The sequence below is a fragment of the Bison bison genome, unplaced genomic scaffold, assembly GCF_000754665.1.
Source record: "Bison bison bison isolate TAMUID 2011002044 unplaced genomic scaffold, Bison_UMD1.0 scf7180017862278, whole genome shotgun sequence".
Classification (NCBI taxonomy): Eukaryota; Metazoa; Chordata; class Mammalia; order Artiodactyla; family Bovidae; genus Bison; species Bison bison.
Genome location: NW_011492850.1, coordinates 526,925 through 550,822, shown reverse-complemented (window position 1 = coordinate 550,822; position 23,898 = coordinate 526,925). Strand labels below are relative to the sequence as shown.

Sequence of the window (23,898 nt, the reverse complement as noted above, 5' to 3'; positions counted from 1 at the left end):
CTCAAATCAATAAAACAGAAATGAAAAAAAAGAAGCTACAATGAACACCATAGAAATGCAAAGGATCATAAAAGACTACTATAAGAAACTATACACCAATAAAATGAACCACCTAAAACAAAGGCATAAATTCATAAAAAGGTACAAACTTCCAAGAATAAACCAAGGAGAAATATAAACAGACCAGTCACAAGAACTGAAATTGAAACTGTGATTAAAAATCTTTCAACAAACAAAACTCCAGGACCAGATGGGATTTATCCCAGGGATGCAAGGATTTTTCAATATCTGCAAATCAATGTGATACTCCACATCAACAAATTGAAGAAGAAAAGCCATAAGATTATCTCAATAGCTGCAGAAAAAGCTTCTGACAAAATTCAACATTCCTTTATGACAAAAACTCTCCAGAAAGTGGGCATAATGGGAATCCACCTCAACATAATAAAAGCCATATACACCAAACTCCTAGCAAAAATCATTCTCAATGGTGAAAAACTGAAAGCATCTTCTCTAAAATCAGGAATAAGACAAGGATGTCCTCTCGCCACTTTTATTCAGCATAGTTTTGGAAGTTCTAGCCACAGCAATCAGAGAAGAAATAAAAGGAACCAAAACTGAAAAAAAAGAAGTAAAACTGTCACTGTTTGCAGGTAACATGATATGATACATAAAGAAACCCTAAAGACACTATCAGAAAACTATTATAGCTCATCAATGAATCTGGTAAAGTTACAGGATACAAAATTAATACACAGAAATATGTATTTCTAGACACTAACAAGAAAGCTCAGAAACATTATCAAGGAAACAATCCCATCTACCGTTATATTAGAAAGAATAAAGTACCTAGGAATAAACCTATCTAAGGAGGCAAAACACTTGTATGCAGAAAACTATAAATATTGATGAAAGAAATCAAAGATGACACAAACAGATGGAGAGATAGACCATGTTTTTCAATTGGGAAATTACTATTTTACCCAAGGCTATCTAACAAATTCAATGCAATCCCTATCAAATTACCCATGGCATTTTTCACAGAATTAGAACAAAAAAATTTACAATTTGCATGGAAACACAAAACACCACAAATAGCCAAAGAAATCTTGAGAATGAAAAATGGAGCTGAAGGAATCAGGTTCCCTGACTTCAGACTATACTACAAAACTACAGTTATCAAAACAGTATGGTACTGGCACAAAACCAGAAATATAGATCAATGGAACAGGACAGAAAGCCCAGAAATAAACCCACACACTACTGTCACCAAATCTATGACAAAGGAGGCAAGAATATACAATGGAGAAAAGACAGTCTTGTCAATACATGGTGCTGAGAAAAAAACTGGACAGCTGATTGATGCTTTTGAACTGCGGTGTTGGAGAAGACTCTTGAGAGTCCCTTGGACTGAAAGGAGATCCAAGCAGTCCATTTTGAAGGAGATCAGCCCTGGGATTTCTTTGGAAGGAATGATGCTGAAACTCCAATACTTTGGCCACCTCATGTGAAGAGTTGACTCATTGGAAAAGACTCTGATGCTGGGAGGGATTGGGGGCAGGAGGAGAAGGGGATGACAGAGGATAAGATGGCTGGATGGCATCACTGACTCGATGGACATGAGTCTGTGTGAACTCCGGGAGTTGGTGATGGACAGGGAGGCCTGGTGTGCTGCGATTCATGGGGTTGCAAAGAGTTGGACACGACTGAGCGACTGAACTGAACTGATATGTAAACAAATGAAATTAGAACACTCTCAGCATTATACATAAAAATAAACTCAACATGGATTAAAGATCTAAGTGTAAGGCCGGATACTATAAAACTCTCAGAGAAAAATATAGGAAAAACACTCTCTGACATAAATCACAGCAAGATTTTTTTGATCCACCTCCTAAAGTAAGACTTCCCTGATAGCTCAGTTGGTAAAGAATCTGCCTGCAATGCAGGAGACCCTGGTTCAATTCCTGGATTAGGAAGATCCGCTGGAGAAGGAATAGGCTACCCACTCCAGTATTCTTGGGTTTCCCTTGTGGCTCAGCTGGTAAAGAATCCACCTGCAATGTGGGAGACCTGGGTTCCATCCCTGGGTTGGGAAGATCCCCTGAAGAAGGGAAAGGCTACCCACTCCAGTATTCTGGCCTGGAGAATTCCATGGACTGTATAGTCCATGGGGTGGCAAAAAATCAGACACGACCGAGTGACTTTCACTTTCACTTTCCCAGAGTAATGAAACTGAAAGCAGAAACAAACAAATGGGACCTAATTAAACCTAAAAGCTTTTGCACAGCAAAGGAAACCAGAAAACAAAATGAAAAGACAACCCTCAGAATGGGAAAAAATATTTGCAAATGAAGCAACTGACAAGGGCAAATTTCCAAAATATACAAACAGCTTATGCATCTCAATCAAAAAAAAAAAAACAACAAACTACTGCAATCAAAAAATGGGCAGAGGATCTGAAGAGACATTTCTCTAAAGACATACAGATGGCTAAAAAAGCACGTGGAAAGATGCTCAACATCACTAATTATTAGAGAAATACAAATCAAAACTATAATGAGGCATCACCTCACACCTGTCAGAAAGGCTATCATCAAAAAATCTACAAACAATAAATGCTGGAGAGGGTATAGAGAAATGGAACACTCCAACACTGTTGGTAAGAATGTAAGATGGTAAAGCCACTATTGAGAACAATATGGAAGTTCCTTAAAAAAGTAAAAACAGAGCTACCTTATGATCCAGCAATTTCACTCGTGGGCATATAACCATAGAAAATCATAATTCTAAAAGATACATGTACCCCAGTGTTTATCACATCAGTATTTGTAACAGCCAAGACATTGAAGCAGTTTAAATGCCCATCAACAGAGGAATGGATAAAAAAGATGTGGTATATATATGCAGTGGAATATTATTCAGCCTTAAAGATGAACGAAATAATGCCATTTGCAGCAACATAGATGGACCTAGAGATTGTCATACAGAGTGAAATAAGTCAGGCAAAGACAAATACCACGATATCACTTACAGCTGGCATCTAAAAAAAGCATACAAATGAACTTGGTTACAAAACAGAAACAGAGTTCCAGATGTAGAAACCAACCCCATGGTTACCAAGGGGAGGGGAGGGATCAAGTAGAGACTGGGATTGATATATACACACTACTGTATATAAAACAGATAACCAATAAGGACCTATTATATAGCACAGGGAATTCTATTCAATAATCTGTAATGATCTATATGGAAAAAGAATCTAAAAAAAGAGCTCAAAAACAAAGAGTTCACTTTGCTGTACACCTCAAACTAACACACTGTCAATCAACTATATTTCAATAAAAACTTTTTTAAAAAGGGAGATTACGTTGTTTTGGAAGTCAAATTACAACTCATAATTGTCAGAATGGCTATCATCAAAAAAGTATACAAGTAAAGTATGCTGGTAAAGATGTGAAGAAAAGGAAACTCTTGATGCTATTGGTTGGAATGTAAACTAGTGCGGCCGTCATAGTGAACAGTATGGATGTTACTCAAGCTAAAAACAGAACTACAATATCATCCAGCAATTGCACTCCTTGGTATACATCTGAAGAAAATGAAAACACTAATTCAAAAAGATATGTGCATCTCAATGTTCAAATCAGCATTAGGTTATTTATAATAGCCAAGCTATGGAAGCAACCTAAGTATCCATCAACAAATGAAGGGATAAAGATGTGATTTGTGACTCTCTCTTTCTCTCTCTCTCTCTCTCACACACACATACACAAGAATATTACTCAGAAATAAAAAAGAATGAAATTCTGCCATCTGCATCATGGATGGATTTAGAGGGTATTATGATTAGTGAAACAAGTCAGACAGAAAAGACAAATACTGTATGTTATTACTTATCTGTGGAGTCTAAACAATAAGACAAATGAATAAAATAAAATAGAAACAGCCTCACAGGTATAGAGAACAAACCGTGGTTACTAGTGGGAGAAGGAAGGGGGAGGGCCAAGGTAGAGGTGGGGGATTAAGAGAGAGAAACTACTAGGCATAAAATAAATAATCCACATGGATACAGAACAGGGAGTACAGCTATTATTTCATAGTAACTCTAAATGGAGTATAATCTTTAAATATTTGAATCACTATAGCATACACCTGAAACTAATACAACGTTGCAACAAAATAAATAAGGTCAAGTTACAACTAACTCAATTTAAAATTTTATCTTAAAACTTTGCATTCAAAAAGAAAAAAATATTACCACAACTTTTCGTTGATGTCCCTAACCAGTTTTTCTTTTCTTAAAAGGTTCTTTTTGATGTGGACCATTTTTTGTGCTGCTTCAGTTGTGTCCAACTCTTTGCAACTCCATGGACTGTAGCCCAGCAGACTCCTCTGTTCATGGGATTCTCCAGGAAAGAATACTGGAATGGGTTGCCTTTCCCTTCTTCAGGGGATCTTCTCTATGCAGGCATCAAACCTGTGTTTCTTATGTCTCCTGCACTGATAGACGAGTTCTTGACCACTGGCCCCACCTGGGAAGTCCCAGGACCATTTTTAGAATTAATTTATTTTCGGCTGCACTGGGTCTTTGTGGCTGCACATGGGCCTTGTGGCAAGTAGGGGCTACTCTCTAGTTGCAGTGGGTAGTAGGCTTGTCACTGCAGGGCTTCTCCTGTTGGGGGCACGGGCTCTAGGCGTATGGGCTTTAGACGTTGCGGAATATGGGCTTAGTTGCCTTGAGGCATGTGAGATTTTCCTGGACCAAGGATCGAACTTGTGTCCCCTGCATTGGCAAATGGATTCTTAACTGCTGGACCACCAGGGACATCCAATGTGGACCATTTTTAAAGTCTTTTTGAATTTATTACAAAATTGCTTTTGTTTTATGTTTTGGCTTTTTGGCCATGAGGTAGTGGGATCTTAGCTCCCAACCAGGGATCAAGCCTATTTCCACTGCACTGGAATATGAAGTTTTAACCACTGAATCACCAGGGAAGTTCCCCTAACAAGTTCTTAATGTGTCTGGTCAGAACAGTGGTTCACAAGGAAAGGCAACATTGCTTAGCTCCCTTCATGCTGGCCTAACAATGGCACTCAGAACCCATAGCAACACTCAGCACTGAAATTTTAATCTGTAATATCTAAAATAAAATCCCAGAGGTCACATATAGTAAATTCTTTTAATAAGATCCTTATTTGTAGAAAAACCAACAGCCAGAATATAGTCAGATATTCTTACAGTGTTGAATAGCAAGAAGGCAAATATTTTCCCAATAAGCTATGTACCTTAGTCACATTCAGATAAGCCCATAATGTGTCAAAGCATAATGACACCTGCTTATATCTCCCTACTACCATCAATTCTCAGTCTTTATGGTTGTAAATGATATGATCTGCTCAGTTTCAACAAACGTGATTGCTATTGCTATGGAATGACGTTATTTAGACTGTCTGGGGATAGCTATGGATCTCCAATAACTTTGATTTTTTCAATCAGGATGGCTAAATGCAGTTTGTCTGCATGAATGTTTCTTCTAAAGAGGTGACAAAGATAGCAATGTAGTATCAAGTCTTTCAGGTAAAAGAGTCATGCATCTGGCCACTCTAAACAGCCTAGAGTCACTAGCAACAGCTATTATCAACAGGCAAGACTCCAGGGGAGTAAGAACTCAGCCATGCTCCTGCCTGCATGCAAGGCACTGGAGAAACATGCAAAGCCATTAAATGAATGACATGAGGCAAGTGAGCCACACAAATACAACCAGTCACAAGACGGCAGTAATGAGGCAGGAGAATACAAAGAAATGTCCAAGCACACTCCTGTAACACCACCTGAAACAAAGTCACCTGATACGAAATGAAGTCACATCCATGTCTTCTGTGTGTGATCGCCATCCAAGGGCAGTGCCTCTCTGCAGAGGACGCAGTGGCAATCAATGCGAGGAGAGGAATGACAGTTAAGAGGACAAGCTTTGGATTCAAATACTTAGGGACAAATCCTAGATTTACTACTTACCTCTGTGACCTTCAGCAAGTAACCTCTCTTTGCCTCAGCTTCCTCATGTATAAAATGGTGATATGAATAGGAACCTCTACTCTATAGAATTATCGTGAGCACTAGAGCAAATACGCCAAAATATATAAAGTGTCTGGCATATAGTAAATGACCGATAAGTGGTAGCTGTTGTGTTGGCAAAACTAAGACCAAGAGCACAGGCCATATAGTCCATTCAGATAATGACTAAACCATCAGCTATGTATCAATTCAAGACATGTATAATTAAACAATTTTTTTCAAACTCTAAAAAATAAAGGCAAACAAGTATCCCCACCACAGTGTTTTCTCAGAGTGGACGACCTAGACAGTGAGGGCAGGAAAGGTGATCAGGGAGCGATTCCTCAGGGCAGCATCACTGCCCCCACAGACCCCATCTCTGAGACTCCGAGGTTGGGAATGGCAAGACAAGACCGAGCATCCCTTCTGGCCGCTGGACCCCAGGACTCACCTGTGTATGGCAGCACACAGTGGCAAGTATAACCGCTTACGTCATCAAGGCAGGTTCCTTGGTTCAGACATGGATTTGACGCACATTCATCAATATTCACCTGGCAGTTATAGCCTGCACACAAAAAGGGGGGGAAATCAAAGACAGTGAAACTTTCTGTTAGCCTCCTCAATATCTCAATTACTAAGCAATGCTCTCAGCAGTAAACATTAAACACCTCAGAAACTGCATTAATTTCTTCAGGCCACCGAAATACCTGCTCATTCATTTCAGTGTAAAGTCCCTGACATACAGTCAGTCAGTAAAACTGCTTAATCAAAAAATGAATGGAAGAACAACATATTCTAATAGCTTGAAAGTTTAATGAATGTCCAAATACAAGTAATTTCTTTATAATGGACCAAGAAGTTCACTAGGGTAAAAAAAAAAAGCTACTGCTATATCTAAATGGAGGCTTCTATACAAAGTATCTGGTCAGGGCTTAAAAATAGGCTAGAAATTATCGAGGGATAAAATATTTGAACAGTTAATCAAAGCTTCTTGATTTATGCCCACTTTTTCAAATGCACAGTATCTACCATCAATGTGGTGATGCTTTCTGAAGTCACAAAGCTCTTCTCCCTGATCCAAGACACAAAATCTACTCCCACTATGAAAAAAGAGAAAGGTAAGGAAGCATTCATGGGGATAGGATATTACCAAATGCCACCACCTTTATACCTGCAATAGGGCCTGACACAGAGTCTTAAAACTGAGAAACTATAGCCATGTACAAAAAGAAAATAATGGTCTAAGAGTATAGAGGTCTGAGTTCAAACTGTACTCTGTTAATCACTAGACATATGATTGTGAACTATTTTGATATTTATTTTGTCAATCAGCAAGTCTCAAAGAGACACAGGAATAAAAGTGCTTTTAAATCTCTAAGTTTCTTTACAGATGTTATATATCTGAATGTCAAAAAGTTAATGACTAAAATACGATCTTAGAAAAATGTCAAGTTATCAAATAAAGTGACACCGAAACATACTGACCTATCACAGTAGCCTGGCACAACTTTGAGTTGTGAAACAAATGACCATATGGGTCAAGGAGTACAAATATGCATGATTTACCCACAGGTTTCTCTCTCGAGGGTTAAAGAAAAAAGTGACAGGAGAAATGTAACAGAGACAACTCAAAAAGTGCTTGTACACAATACTCACTACTATGCATTTTTCCAGAAGGCCATAGGTGACTAAGTATCATCTAAGAACATCTCAATGTTTAAGAGAATTTGCTGTAAAGGTTTTAAATACATGGATTCTCCCATGATATTATTGCTACAATTATAGTAAAACAAGATTTTCATTCTTCTACCAATATCTCTTTTGAATTATTACAGAATCAAGCCTACCCTGGAGCTTACAATTAGAATACTCAATTAGAATGTCCAAAGTTGTATGAGTGGAGCTCTAGTTGCTTACCTTAAATGGTACTGTTTCAATAGCTCACCTCTTTGCTAGTCTGAAAACAGAATCCATGTTTAAATTTATTTATGTTTTTATTCTCCAACTGCCCTATAACTAATAAGTGCTCAAATTAAGGTTGCTATATGAATGAGTAGGAAAAGGGGAAAGAAAGAATTGAGTCAAGCTGTATGTACCAACAAAAAGGCATAAAAAGGACATAAAAATATGCACTTCTGCATCACCTTTAAAGCCCTTCTTGCAAGTGCACCTGTATCCATTCACCAGATTGTCACAAGTTCCCCCGTTCTGGCATGGATTAGAAAGACATTCATTTTTGTCCACTTCACAGTTGATGCCAACCCAGCCTGCATCACAGAGGCACTTGTATCTGAAAGAAGACAGAAATAAGTTACAGTTGTGATATGAATGTACAATTAAGTCACAGTTGAAATACAAAATTCTGAAGAAATGAAGGATCAAGGAGCTCCTGGGTGGGCTAATCTCATTTCTGTTCCTCTTCAAACCTACACTTGGGTTACCTTGTGAATCATGTGGGCCCATCTGGAGTATTTAGTAAACACAGCTTCCTGGCCTACAAAAATGCTGGAAAAATTAAGTAAGTATAATGGGCTTACATATGTAAAGAGTGGTTGGTACAACAAATTGGGACAATCTGAAAGACGCACTGACATTGACAAATCTGAAGTTTCTTTTCTGCTAAATAAACATAAAGAAACCTTAGATCACTTGTTTCTGGTGTAAAACAGATACTCAGAAAGCAGGGTAGTATCAGAGACTCTAAGTGACCCCAAAGAGCTCCTGGGATGTCTGACTTCTGAGACATGGTTGGTTCTGACCTGAAACCCTGCTCCCAGAAAGCACCAAGTGTACTGAGCAAGAAATGGAACAAAAATGAAGGTATCTGAAATGTATGCATATTGTTCACAATTTGAACACCATTAGCACTTAGCATGTGATATCAGGAGATAACAGCCTCCCTGTCTGGTAATTCTTTTTTAAAAAAAGTAAATGGGTTGGGATGCTTTGAAGTCTGCTATACTCTGAAACAGGAATACTGAGTTAATTCATCTTAGAAATCACTTGATTTCCCATTTACCTCTAAATGTACTCTTCTTTTTCACCTGTTGTAAGCATGGCAAATGCTAAATCTTGGCCAAAGTCCCATCCTCTGGCAAGCATAGCAAGAGCACAGGACTATCTCATGGAACCAAACGTCACACTCTGTGATTCTAGAAAATTACCTGCCAACACATTACACAACTCTCAGGGGCTTGCCAACTGTGAACACTTCATCAGGGCCAAGACTCTAGCTAGCTGAGACCAGCTCTACTTTAGTGGTACCCACTGGTATCATTATGAAACAGAGTTGGGTTTTCTTTAAGCAGGAGGTTAAGAATATCAATAACCTCAGATATGCAGATGACACCACCCTTATGGCAGAAAGTGAAGAGGAACTAAAAAGCCTCTTGATAAAAGTGAAAGAGGAGAGTGAAAAAGTTGGCTTAAAGCTCAACATTCAGAAAACGAAGATCATGGCATCTGGTCCCATCACTCCATGGGAAATAGATGGGGAAACAGTGGAAACAGTGTCAGACTTTATTTTTTTGGGCTCCAAAATCACTGCAGATGGTGACTGCAGCCATAAAATTAAAAGATGCTTACTCCTTGGAAGGAAAGTTATGACCAACCTAGATAGCATATTGAAAAGCAGAGACATTACTTTGCCAACAAAGGTCCGTCTTGTCAAGGCTATGGTTTTTCCAGTGGTCATGTGTGGATGTGAAAGTTGCTGAGTGCCGAAGAATTGATGCTTTTGAACTGTGGTGTTGGAGAAGACTCTTGAGAGTCCCTTGGACTGCAAGGAGATCCAACCAGTCCATTCTAAAGGAGATCAGCCCTGGGATTTCTTTGGAGGGAATGATGCTAAAGCTGAAACTCCAGTACTTTGGCCACCTGATGCGAAGAGTTGACTCACTGGAAAAGACCCTGATTCTGGGAGGGATTGGGGGTGGGAGGAGAAGGGGATGACAGAGGATGAGATGGCTGGATGGCATCACTGACTCGATGGACATGAGTCTGAGTGAACTCTGGGAGTTGGTGATGGACAGGGAGGCCTGGCGTGCTGCGATTCATGAGGTCGCAAAGAGTCGGACACGACTGAGCAACTGAACTGAACTGAAGTCAAACAGAATAGCCCTTAGAACACAATCTTGCAGTTAGTACTAAAAGCACAACAGCTAAAGACTCAGAAAATAACCCTGGACTCCTCGCATGTGCTAACTACCCACATGAGGAATGAAACATTCCTCCTTACTTTCCATCTACTCAGTCATGGGAGGCAGGGTAGAAGTGGTGACTTGGAAGACTATGATGTGGATCACCGACCTCTTCAGCCTAGTCTCAGTTCAAGTACTGACTAACTGCTACAGGGTATGGCCAGTACTAAAACTCAACTGGCTTGACACAGGTCAATAAGAAACGATAAATACACAACAGCTACTCACCCAGTGAGGCCCCCAGTACAGTTTCCATGGACACAGGGATTGCTCAGGCACTCGTTCACCTGTGAGTAGCAGCTGGGATGGTGGGGGCCCTCAGGGCAGATACAGCGGAAACCGTTCACATCATTGATGCACGTTGCACCCTTGCGACAGGGATTGGAGGCACACTCATCAATGTCAATGTTACATCTCTGCCCTGTAGAGAAGGGGGACAGTTTCTGTCAAATCCAAAATGCTTAGGGAATAGACCCAGGACCATGAGATCTATTGTGCAGATACCTTTACCTGCCAAGGCTATAAAATGCTGTGGGCACCAAATGTCAAGACTTAAGGAAGAAGACATCCAATAGCACTTAGTGCCATGCAAGAAGGAGCAGAGAGCACTGTACTTTGATAATTTAACAAAGTTAACAAAACACTGGAACGGTGTTGTAGTGTTTCGACATGTGTTTCTTTACTCCAGTTTAGAAATGGGGAAACTTTACATCAAATATTCAAAAAGAGAACATCAAATGCTATCAAAGTTGGCTGCTCCTCTTGCTGCTGTTCGCAGAACTCTCAAGCTTTCCTTATCACTGTTGTCAGCTGGTTTACTGCACTCATTCTTGTAAGACTTAGTCAATCTTTTACATTTCTATATATGGTAAATTTCAATTAACAGGAATGTTCAGTGATTACCATTGAATCCCTATTAATGATTAAGTTGCTTAAAAAGAAAAGCCATTTGTTTTCACTTTTAGAATTGTATTAATCTATTTTCTGGCTCAGGAAGAAGAGAAAACTATAATTTCATTGTTCTCTGATCATTGAGAAAAGCATTCAGGGTCTCTCAATATAGACCAGTGGTTCTCAAATTTGAGTGTGCAAGGATTGCTAAAAGTACTTGTTTTAAAAGAAGATCCTTACAGCTCCAAAGTTACATTTTAAATAATGTAGGTGTTTCAGATACTACATTTTGAGAAATTATGAGGTAGACAATTATTATTTCACAAGTTATAATGTAAATGTTCATAATATATGAAACTGAAATGAATATGTTCTTCCTCTAAAACATACCCAAGATTGCACTTTGAAAAGATGTCTGCTATAAAGTGGAATAAAGTATGCCAGTTACCTATGAGTTTTGCTTTGTTAAGTTTTGAATAAATGAGATTTAACTATATATTCCAAAATGATATAAAATTTTAAAATAACCCATAATTCTGTAAATGAGTGGTGACAAGTAACTGCTATGAAGGAATTACAAATTTCAAAGAATACAATTTTCTGATTCATATAAAACCAGGCATTTTTATTTAAGAAAGAGTAACCCTGCAATTAGAACAGGAAATTCCAAATGAAATAGATACACACCCTTTTAAAGTATGGGTATTAACATTTTTTCACTCTCTACCACTCTCTAAACCATTATTGGTAGTTCGTGTGGTAAAAAACCCATAATCTGATAGTAGTTGCTATTTTCCCTTTAAGTATTTTATTAATAACCAATTCTACAATACTACTTTCTTAGCTTCAACTTCTGATTTTTTTTTTAGATGTTTGCCACTGGCACCAAGATAAGAGCCACAAGTCTTCAACTACAGCGCTATCCTCTGTCTGAAATCCAGTGGAGAATGAGATGAAAAAGCTTTTTCAATTCTGTCTTTTCTTGGGAAAAATCTTCTCAGAAGTCATACTTCTCACATTTTCTTTATTTGCTTTTAAAGCTCTCAGCAGAATCAATCTTCAAGTCATCTTTAGCTGAGAGGGTTAAGTGCCTCTTTGTGTAGTCTACCTGGTGAACTGCAGCTGCTTCACTAGCAAATTCTCATCCTTTAAGTAGCATCGGAAATCCCAGTATTTCATGAACTCCCAGCACAAGGTTATGTACCTTACTGGGCTCAGTAACTACTGAATGAGGAGAAGGCAATGGCACCCCACTCCAGTACTCTTGCCTGGAAAATCCCATGGACGGAGGAACCTGGTGGGCTGCAGTCCATGGGGTCGCTAAGAGTCAGCAGCAACTACTGAATGAGAAATTAGCCAATGTTTCTTATTGTGTAGATAGATGCCTGACAAATTAGTATTTAATGAATGAAAGCATGGTATAGTCCAGACTCAAGAATCTAGTGTTGGATGTCAGAGGTTCCATATGTGAGTGCTGGTCATTCATTCAGCAATATTTTCTAAGTGCTCCCTGAGTGCTACACAGTTTTAGAAAATGCTGGCTAAAAAGACAATTAAGGAGGCGCCTGCCTTCTGGGAACTCAGTCCTAATAGTGAGACTCACTAGCTAAGACCATAGATACATTAAGCTCTTTCAGTTGCCTTATTTGTTAAATGAGGATAATAAAAATTCCCTAAGTTTTTTTGTTAATTTTAAATTAAGACATGATTGACATGTAACATTGTGTAAGTTTAAGGTATATGATGTGTTGGTTTGATATATTTTATATATTGCAATATGATTATGTCCACAGAGTTAGTTAACACTTCTATCATGTCCCATAACCATCATTTCTTTTTGTGGTAAAAACAATTAAGATCTACTCTCTTAGCAATTTGAAAGTTTATAATGCAGTATTGCTGACTATAATCACTATGCTATGCATTCAACCAGAACTTATTTATCTAGTAGTTGCAAATTTGTACCCTTAAACAGTATCTCCCCAATCCCCTACCCTCCTAGCCTAGACCCTGATAGATACCATTCTACTCTCTGCTTTCATGAGTTTGGCTTTTTAATATTCTGCATTAAGTGATACCATACAGTATTTGTCTTTCACTGTCTGATTTATCTCACTTAATGTCCTCAAGTTCCATTCACGGTGTCACAAATGTCAGGATTTCCCTCTCTCTCATGGCTGAATAATATTCCATTGTATACATAAAAGGTATCTCCTTTACTCATTCATCCATTTGATGGACACTCTGGTTGTTTTGATATCTTGACTATTGTGAATAATGCTGCTATGAACATGGGTGTGTGCAAATACAAATACCTCTTTGAAATATTGATTTCAATTGCTTTAGATACACAAGTGTAGAATTCCCAGACCTTAGGGTAGTTCAATTTTTAATTTTTTGACAACTGCCATATTGTTTTCCCATAATAACTGTAACATTTTACATTCAGATCAACAGTGCATGAGAGTTCCCCTTTTCCCATACCCTCACAAACACTTGTTATCTCTTATCTTTTTAATAACAACCAATCTTTCAGGTGTGACGTGATATTTCACTGTGGTTTTGATTTCCATTTTCCCAATGATCAGTGATGCTGAGCATCTTTTCCTGTACCTGTTGGCCATCTGTATGTCTTCTTTGGAAAAAGAATGTCCTTTGCCCATTTTCCCCCTGATTCTAAACATTTGTTTTCCTTCATCGCTTATACTTTTTTGAATGTGTATACCTTGCTTTTACCTACTTCCCTAGTCTTTAGTCATTTTCTGATGTATGCAGTCTGGGTTCCTGATCATACCTTAAATCCTTTTAAAGCCATGACCTCATTGTCTACCACTTTTCCCATAACCCAGTGCTCCTCTGTGCTTAGCAGTATGCCTTCACTAATGGCTGGAGAACCAAAAACAACTGCGTGTTCAACATTTACAAATTTATAATTTATAAATATTTATTCTTTACTCCTGATTAGAAAATCCTGTAAGAGACTGAAAGAAAGACGAGACTGTAAACCTCAAATCCATTTTTTTAATTGAATTTGGTGATTTTATACAGCTGCAAAATGATACTGTGATGAGGATTAGCTATATTGGTAGCTACTCATCACCATTATAGCCTTTCAAATGCTATTTGAAAGTCACTAGCGTTTGGTAGATTGTAAAGCTTTTAAAACTTTACCTGTTTCAGTCAATACTGGATTTCAAAATATAAATAATGATTTACAGCCTAAAAAATATAATCAGAATGTGGTTAAATCATGTAGCTCTGAGAATTAGAGTGAACATTACCAGTATTTTATATCTGGAAATTATTGGGAATTTTCCAGTAATATTTTCTAAAATTGGGTTTCCCTACTCCTAATGTGTTTTCATTTTTAAAGTGTTAGTCACTCAGTCATGTCCGACTCTTTGTGACCCCATGGACTGTAGGCTGCCAGGCTCCTCTGTCCATGGAATTCTCAAGGCAAGAATACTGGAGTGGGTTGTATAATTGACATATAACATTATTAGTTTCAGGTGTACAACATAATGATGTGATATTTGTATATATTGAAAAATGATCACTACAATAAGTCTAGTTAACATCTGTCACTATACTGAATTTTTTTCTTGTTATTTGTCCAATTTTTAATTGAATTATTTGCTTCTTTACTATTGAGTTGTATGATTCTTTATATATTTTGGATATTAACTTTTTGTTAGACACATAGTTTGCATATATTTTTATCCATCTCTGTAGGTTAGCTTTTCAACATATTGTTTTTTGCCCCCCAGAAGTTCATTTTAGTTTTTGTTACTTGTGCTTTTGGTTTCATTTACAACCTATCTACTTTTATGGATCATTCTAAGAAGTTAGCAAAATAATGAACATGAATGTGAAACTGAAAAAGTAGTTTATACAACTGAAAAATGGTCTACGGAAGTGCCACATGATTTCTTACTTCCTATTCAATCAGTAAGTATAAAGTGGTCTGCGGAGAACAGAGAATTTTGTCTGAAAAAAAAATTCCCTTAAATCTGTTCAAGCTGTTATTAAAATTGTAATAAAAAGTTAACAGTATTAAAATAAAGGCAAGACTAAAACACCTTATATTTATGGGTCATGAGTATATAACGCAGTTGCCTCTGATATTTTCAGCAACTGACTTGAAAAAACAAATAGAAAAAATAGACGTAGAAAACAGTTCCAAGAACAGGGTACCACCCAGTAACCAAAACATTCCATTCCTTGGTTATGCAGTTTCATGCTACACCTTAAGTTTATTTTAGAATATTTTTAGCCTATGTTCTCCCTCCATGACCTTCCTGATTTGCTAAATGTTGAAAAGAGAGAGCATATGATTCACTGACATTACCAAAAAGTTTAAGTCGAGTCTAAGGCTTACATATCTAAAAAGAAACCACAGCAGGCACCTACTTACGCTGTCCAGTCAAGTGGCAGTGAGTATGAACTCTGTAATAGAAACCCCCGGGGTGGAATGCTGGCCCTAGTGCACTGGTACTGTTACTTAAGCTCTCTGAATTCAGGGTTTCTCATCAATACTGTAGAAATAATAATAGTAGTGACAATTAATGAGATTAGGCACTTGATTTAATGCCTACCTCAAAACAGGGCCTGAATAAATGGAAGCTATTCTCTTCTTACTACCTATGTAAACAAGTACATATGCCATTCTGTCTAAAAGAAATTCAGTTGGCTGTCACTGAATGTTGGAGAGACACATTTCAGGATACAGAAGTACATCTGGCTCCACACCAGCAGTGCTGGGTACTAGACACAAGAACTCTCATCATCCTGGTCTTCTGAGTGATATTTCACTGAAAAGAGATCATGGTGACCACGTAGGCCACAAACATTCCTGTCTCATGTCCACAATCACACCAAGCAGTGCAAAGGATTGTGAAATACAGAGAGAGGTAAGTTCCCAGCAAGAAAGAGGCATCTCTTGGCTTTTTGACATCATAGTTTAAAAAGCTCTGTGGGAAGTTTCTCACATTGGTTGCAAAGGACCACATGTTATTTATGAAATGGTAACATCATTATGTAAGTGCCTTATTGTGTGTGGCACTGTCTAGAAGGAATGGGATTGGCACATGACACGCCCTCTGATGGTGCCTTTGACAAACAGATGTATCAGAAAGAGGCTCCATATTTCCTCAGTAGCTCCTAGTACTTTTTGATCAGGAAGGTAAAAGGTAAAGGTAATCTTATTAGCAAGAAAAAAGATAAGAGAAAAGACGCATGTGAGTTTGTGTGTGTGCACACATGCTGCGTATATAAATGTTCTAGCTGGGGGGTTTAATTAAGAATTTAAGAAGAATTATAACCAATTTTATTTTAGTCACTTACTTTCTCCCTCCTGGAGAGAAAATAGAACCCACTATGCTAGCCAAAAATAGGTTGCTTTGCTAAGTTTTGACTTTACTTAAGTACTTATAAGATGAAGGACTCAGAAAAAATCATATAAGGTGTTCATAGAATTTTACCTTGGCCATGCCTTTATAGAAGGCATTCACTACTAAGTATAGAAAAATTACTTAAGCACAGTGATGGAAACTCATGGTCTGAAAAGAAACTCTTTTTTAAGTAGCTATAAACACATGGCTTAAAAACCCTAACTAATGAGAAGTTTCATGTTACAGTTCAAGGAAGGCCTGTAAGTAGAAAACTGGGCCAGAGAAGCACAGAAACAACCTTCTAACCTTCCAAGAGACAAATAAGTCAGATATATTTGAAAGTAACTAACCTTTAGATGCCCTTTTCCCAAAGTGAGGGGGCTGAAGAAGGAAGGTCCTTCAACAGTATTAAAATAAAGGCAAGACTAAAACACCTTATATTTATGGGTCATGAGTATATAACACAGTTGCCTCTGATATTTTCAGCAACTGACTTGAAAAAACAAATAGAAAAAAGGTCCCAACAAAAAGGAGCATTACCTGTGAATCCTGGTGAGCAGACACAGTTGTAACGATTAACGCCATCCATACAGACTCCATGGACACACGGGTTACTTGCACAGTCATCAAAATTGATTTCACAATTAACACCTGCAAAGATGAAAGCAAAGAGAAACCGTGCAATATTAGCACAGGAATACCAATGATCTTTGTTTGTGATGCTGGGTGTTAGGAAATCTAATGAGTATCTAGCCAACCTTGAATACAGGAAAGTAGCATTTCTGAAAGTTCAGTCCTCCAGACCTTGTCAAAGGTATCATGAGGTCAAATGATTGTATTAATCACACTAAGCCACTATTTGTCTTTTTTATTGTGTTGGCATTAGCACTATGTTACAAAAGCAATGGAGGCAATTAAAATAAATTCACTGATTAAAAAAAAAAAGTCCACCAGACCCTGTGACAGAGTCTTCAGAACCTGGCAACAGTTCTTCATGATGTATGCTCCATCAAGGCAGAGATTTTTATCTCTTTTGCCTCAAGTATCCAGAGCAGCTTGTAGCATATGTTGCCTCATTTTAAGTACAAATTAGGGATCCAAAGTTATTATACAGCTGCAATGACAATTAGTTGAACTGATCCCTTTTACACACTGAACAATTCTCAGTGACAGGCAGCAAGGAGCCTGTCATCACTTCTGCCTTAATTCTGAGGCTGACAGTTTTCTATGACCTTGAATATAAGGTGCTTCCTAACTTCAGAAACATTGAAGATTAAAAAAAAAAAAAAAGTGTAGCTCAGCAGTGAAGACATCTGCAAGGCAGCTGACAGCCAGCAGGAGGCACAGTAAGAGCTGTACTTTGATCTGTTTAACCCCAGCGGTGGGACACATGGGCAAATGGTGAGATGAGAATCGTAAATGAAGGACCCACTGAAGGGGCCCCGGTGAGCAAGCCAACGATTTGGAGTGGCATGAAAGGTCAACGGGAAGGGTATGGGATGGATTAATGTGAGAAGAACACTGGGCAGGCCATGACACAGAGTTGGTTTAAAGAAGTGGTGGTGCCCAAGGCCAAGGACATGCCAGTAGGAATGAAAGCAAAAGGATGAATGTGAGAGGTCATAAGAGTTATAGTCTTTATCACTTGGAAACTGAGTCAATGAAGAGAATAAGGGAGAAGTCATGGAAATTCAGAGTTACCACACCTGGATGTCTAGGAAAATATAATGCTCTTGACAGATGTTGTGAATGAGGAAGAGGAGTTGGTTTTGGAAGACCAAAGTCCTGGTTTTGGATCTTTGAATTTAAAACATTAACTGCTTATGTAGGTCTTATTAATTGATCTCCATGGACATGATTGCTTTAGAATATCAGACTGTACCCAACCAAATTATTACCCAGTTCCCATATTTCCATTTTGATGATAAAGCTATGGCTTTAGATTACAATAAATATCTTACTGAAAAAATGAAGAGCAATGGAGGTATGCCTGCTGGCATCTTAGCAGGAATCCAGAAAGTGCCAAACTGTACTGTACTAGTGTTTTTATTCTTCACCTCCATGTACTCAGTTAAAACAATACAAAAAAGATAGTTTCACTTAAGAATGACTTTGATGAAGCTGCCGAAATTATTAACTTTATGATTTGATTATACCTTGACCCTTGAGTATACCTCTATTGTTTTGCGTGATGAAACAGAAAATACACATAAAGCTATTCTGTGGCATGCCAACTTACAGAGCAGTCTCCAGGAAAAGCAGTTGTGTGACTGAGTACTGAACTGAAACTGAAACTTTTTACACAGAATCCCATTTTAATTGAAAGAGCAACTGACAGATGAACCAGGACTATTCAGACCTAAGTACTTAGCAAACAGTTAAGTGAAAAAAACAAGCCTGCCATTTCAAGGAAAACAACTATGACAATACTGTGCTCCAGAGGTAAAATTTAAGCTTTCATTAGAATTTTGGGACTTGTATCTACCACTATAAGCTTGATACTGACTGTCACTATTAAGGGCTAAAGTTCAGGACAAATCTTACGGAGTCATAGCTTTCTCCTGGGGTATGCTGCCTTCCTCCTGTATTCCCCAGATGAATGGCAGAGTTTCACTAGGAAAGTTACAGGTAACTAAATAGTAGAGATACACCAATCCCTACTGTTACCACTACTCTATAAAAATACTATTATATTACTTAACATGAATTTTGTGATGAATTTGGATATCATAAAAGAATATCTTGGCAGTTTAAAAAGTCTAAAAATGAAGCCTCATAATTAGGATATAAACTAACAAATGAAATTTCCACAACAAAACGCCTAATATTTATTCACTCAAACTTTATGTGAATATTTATTCATAATTACTATATTGAAAATGTATCAAGTCATTATTGTGAACAAAATACTCTGCTTCCTACTTGATATAACTTTGTTTTCTCACTTCAGTGCCAAACCAATTTGTGTTACACCCATTTTATCACGCACTTGTACAATTACATCAGCACAGCTAGGATGTGAACCCAGCTCTCTGGATTCTATACACTTCACTGCACCACACCGGTCACTGTGATTAATGTAGCTATGCTGCCTTGCTAGCCACAGATGAGGCAAAGGTTTCGATATTCCTTAATTACAAATGGATACCTTTAGGAGATGTGTCTAGCCCTTGATTGACAATCCCAATTAATCCACAACAGACCAAGGCAGGCCCCAGGAAGCCATGCAGTTTAATGGGACTCTGCCCCTAAACCCATGTTGCATTCTAGCAGGAACAGACACTCAGCTCGAGCTGGGCCAATGAAATTATCTCACTGGAACACTGGAACATGAACTGGGTGACCTATGGTCTGCATGTGGCCCTACTTCCCACTAATCCCCCCAAAGCCTCATTATTCAATTCTCACTTGGAATCTGTAAGATGCTTCTGTGTGCTTTCACAGAATTCCTTCTGCTTGTCTGTTTTGTATTTGTTGTTTGCTGATGATTCTTTGCAGTTTCTATAACTTGAAACTTCCCCCAAACTTACTTAAGATCACAGGTGAAAAAAGGCATTAGTAGTGATTCTGGGTAGTGTACTGCGCTTTAAGTACTTAGTGAGTGAGAAACCACAGTTATAACCTGCAGATTGTAAAGTGTCCCTTCTATCCATATACTCATCCAAACCCCAAGCTACCAACTCAGACTATATTATGAGTGGGTTGTCGATTCTTAGATTGCAACTCAAGAGTCTATACATAATGGTTAATTGAGTGAATCCTTTTGCCCAGGCTCCCTGTACATGCCAAGTCCTTCTGCAAACATTACAGACCAATATCTCTTTATGTGGTCTGCATCTCTTTGCGTGAATTCTTCGAACAGTCACAGGAATGAAACTGGCAGTTTTCTGAGAGAACCTGTGCCTTCCTTCTCTATGCTGCCTGCACACCGCTGATATTTACTGCCTGCCTTTCTCACTGACAGCTACTTCCACCTTGACGTCTCTGTACTCCCCAGGGAACACACCTGATCCATCCTGGAATAATAATATAATTCCAAAGAAAACAAAATGCTTGCCAGCCCACCACTCACCCAGGTTTCCAGTACATTTTTTATAATGGGAACGATAGCAAAGCCTAAAACAGCCCCACCATTCTAAAGGCATCCATTCAATTGCTTGTAAATCTCTCAAATTTCTTTTCGTACTGCAATTTCTCATGTCTGGGGACCAGCCCGGAAGCAAATTGCTTTTGGAAGGTTTCACAAAGATCTATTCAGCTCTTTTAGAGAGTTATCTAAACGTGGGGAGGGGGAAGCCATTTTCAACTGGGAAGGCATGGGATGTTTTTCGTATGCTTGAGCAACTCAAAAAGGACTTTGTTTTCAAACTTGGCATGTACGAGTTCCTGGATGAAGACCAGGGCCTTTGACAAGTTTGAAGAAATGGATTTGGAAATAACAAAATAAAATGAGGGCAGCTAACCGCCTCCCCCACCTTTGCCCCCTACACAGGCCATTTTCCTTAAATGGAGAATGAGTTCTCAATAAATCACTCCTTGTATTGGCAGGGTCCCTTCTAACAAAAGCACACACCAGTTAATCTTCCACTAATACATTTTCCTTTGATCTGAGACACAGAACTTCTCTGTCCATTAACCACAGTTGTGACCATAATTATTCCTCAAATAAGTAAAACAGAATCCACTGAAATCTGTGAAATGCTGCTGCCTGAGAAAACAGCTCAACATTTCCCCAGGAAGGAGTAGCATGCCCTCACGACTAACAAGCCGTCATTCAACTGGAGGCAGGAAACAGCCATGAACTGGATGGGAGACGACAGCTCTGTATTCTAATTGACAATAACCCAGACATGTTGCAGCGTCTCTCCTCTCCCTCTGAGTCCCCCAAATGCCCAAAGCCCAGCAGAGAAAAACAGCAGAAGAAAGATGACCCGTTAAAGATAGTGTGTTAGTTGCTCAGTCATGTCCGACTCTTGTGACTCCATGGACTATAGCCTGCCAGGCTCCTCTGTCCATGGAATTCTCCAGGCAAGAATACTGGAATGGGTTGCCATTTCCTTCTCCATTAAAAATACTGGACTCCAAAAGGGAGGAAAAACTACTGGAAGAATGGGAGGGATGGAGAGGGAAGGACCAACTTCATTAATCTGAGTAAGGTGGAAGTTAAAAAAAGACAATCCAATCCAGCCACAAAAGTAAGAAGGGTTTCAATTTTCAATAATAATTTCAATTTTTTGAAGTGGTATGCCTCCCTTTGATGAAAAACACATACACAGAATCATCACCTTTGCGAAGCTATTGTCTCTGACTTCCCTACTGGCTAGAGCTATCTGCCCCTGAGATGTTTCTGGCTGTGCTTCTCAGAATCAAGACTATATTTTTGGTACCAAAGCATGTGCTGAGAAAGTCTGAGAGATCCGTGTAAACTGTTTTAGAGAAACAATGAAAACTCCAAAGGCAGTGAAGAGTGGGCTTACCTGACGTGCCTGGCTGGCAGTTGCACTGGTAACCATTCACCAGGTCGATGCAGCGACCCTCATTCAGGCAAGGGCTGCTGTAGCATTCGTCTATCTGGTCACTGCAGATGGCGCCCATGTAGCCCGGATTGCAAATGCAGGTGTAGGAATCAATGCCATCCTGACACTGGCCGTGGTGGCAAGGATCAGGGTCACAGTTGTCAATGTTCTCCTCACACAACACACCAGTGAATCCTTAGAAGGAATTGTACCCAAGAGACTTAAAACCCAAGGCGCACATTCCACACCTGAGCATACATGCAGCTCCAGCATCCTCTTAATCCTACACATCCCATATCTTAAACAATTCATACTCTGGGCCATAAGCAATTGGAACTGACTATCTGCACTATGTATAAGGCAAGCCTAGAGAGTTTTGTTTACAATGAAGTTGTTCAAGTCAGATCTGTAGAATTCAAATAGCTTTTCCTAAACGATCAATAATTTCACTGCAGAGACCTTTTAACTGCATCTTAATTGCATATTGGACTTCAGTGGGGAATAGCTCTTTATAATTTTCCTTAATATATTTATCTCTATATGCCTCTTCTCCCAAACCAGTCTGCATATATAGGTACTAAATTAATGACTTCACATACCTCATCTTTCCAATTCTGACCTGAGAGGACAGAGAACTTTTCCTTATTTCTCCCAACCTCCCAAGAATCTATGCAAATATAGTAAGTTTTTAACCAATACTTGTTAAATAAATGCCCAAGTTAAGACAGTTAAAAGGGGCAAATAAGAGTTCCTTTATCCAACCTTAAATCTTTTTAAGAGACTTTGAAAGGACTCTCCTCCCTTTTAAACATGAGTTCAAAGTTTAAAGTCTCTCCAGTGAAGGTTATACTCCATAAGCATAATCTAGCCAGAAGAAGACCAAACCTGAAACTTTTCCAACAGAGACCAGAGTTTGTGAAAAGAAAAGGAAGCTGAGTGGATCATCTGACAGGGTCTACTCTGAGAAGGCCCAATAAGTGGTAATATTCTAATACTATCGAAATAGTAATTCTCTGTTTATTTTTATGACTTAGTTTGCTTTTCTGTGATCACAAAAAAAGTCATGCACATGATGCTTAAAATCTTTTAAGAATCCATTTTTTAAAATAAGAAAAAATGTCCTGAATTATATTTATAACTTCTCTTAAACAGTCAGATAAAAAAGAAACTGGGAAATTATCTTTTCTAATAATTTCTAGTCCTTCTCTACCCAATAATGGTCTGTGCAGAAGCAAATGTGTAACAAGAACTGTCTGGCTTATTCAAATCCACTCCCAAATTAGAAATGTCGCCACAGATCAGAAATGCAGAATATTTGTAAACACTCTTTTTGATTCTAGTAGCAGGAGTCAGGAAAGAGGACCCAAACTTTCCCAAATAGAGCTGTCTCGCCTGTGCAGATACACATTTGACTCTCAAAGCATCAATCGTATTTATGCAGAAAATCTCTGCACTTGCCCACCACTGCATTTCTGAGCCTTTGCTCGATCCCTTGCCTCAAAAAACAGAGACAGGCCTCTTGCTGAGAAGCCCCAATGACAAATAGTTTTCAGCTGGAATTCTTCCCTTTTCCAGAGGAATAAGGCAAGCCAGCTGGAAATTCACCATTGCCAAAATCTGCCCTAGAAAGACGGAGACACCAAATGGAAATGTCCAGGCCAGGCCATCATTGTGGTGAAGGAAGCAGGCGTTGTAGAAGGAAACAGTGAGAGGAGCAAGAAAGAGGCTGGAAGAAGCCCCTTCTAAACACAGAGCAGCCCATTAGTAGACTGGCCTGGCAGGGCAACGAGAAGAGGACAGTCTCCTATTTAGTGCAGATGGACCTACCAGGGGAATAAGAAGTG

The 23,898-nt window shown here is 38.7% G+C and overlaps 1 protein-coding gene across 1 annotated transcript in view; it reads right to left on the bottom strand.

Moving 5' to 3' along the window:
* The window catches only part of NOTCH2 (notch 2), a 175,669-nt gene that overhangs the window by 32,496 nt on the left and 119,275 nt on the right, over nt 1–23,898 (bottom strand). The window contains exons 11-15 of the mRNA XM_010832827.1: nt 22,016–22,249; nt 17,079–17,189; nt 10,486–10,678; nt 8,203–8,348; nt 6,510–6,623 (exon numbers count right to left, since the gene is read on the bottom strand). Of these exons, the coding sequence (XP_010831129.1) occupies nt 6,510–6,623; nt 8,203–8,348; nt 10,486–10,678; nt 17,079–17,189; nt 22,016–22,249 (798 nt within the window). The remainder of the gene's footprint in view (nt 1–6,509; nt 6,624–8,202; nt 8,349–10,485; nt 10,679–17,078; nt 17,190–22,015; nt 22,250–23,898) is intronic.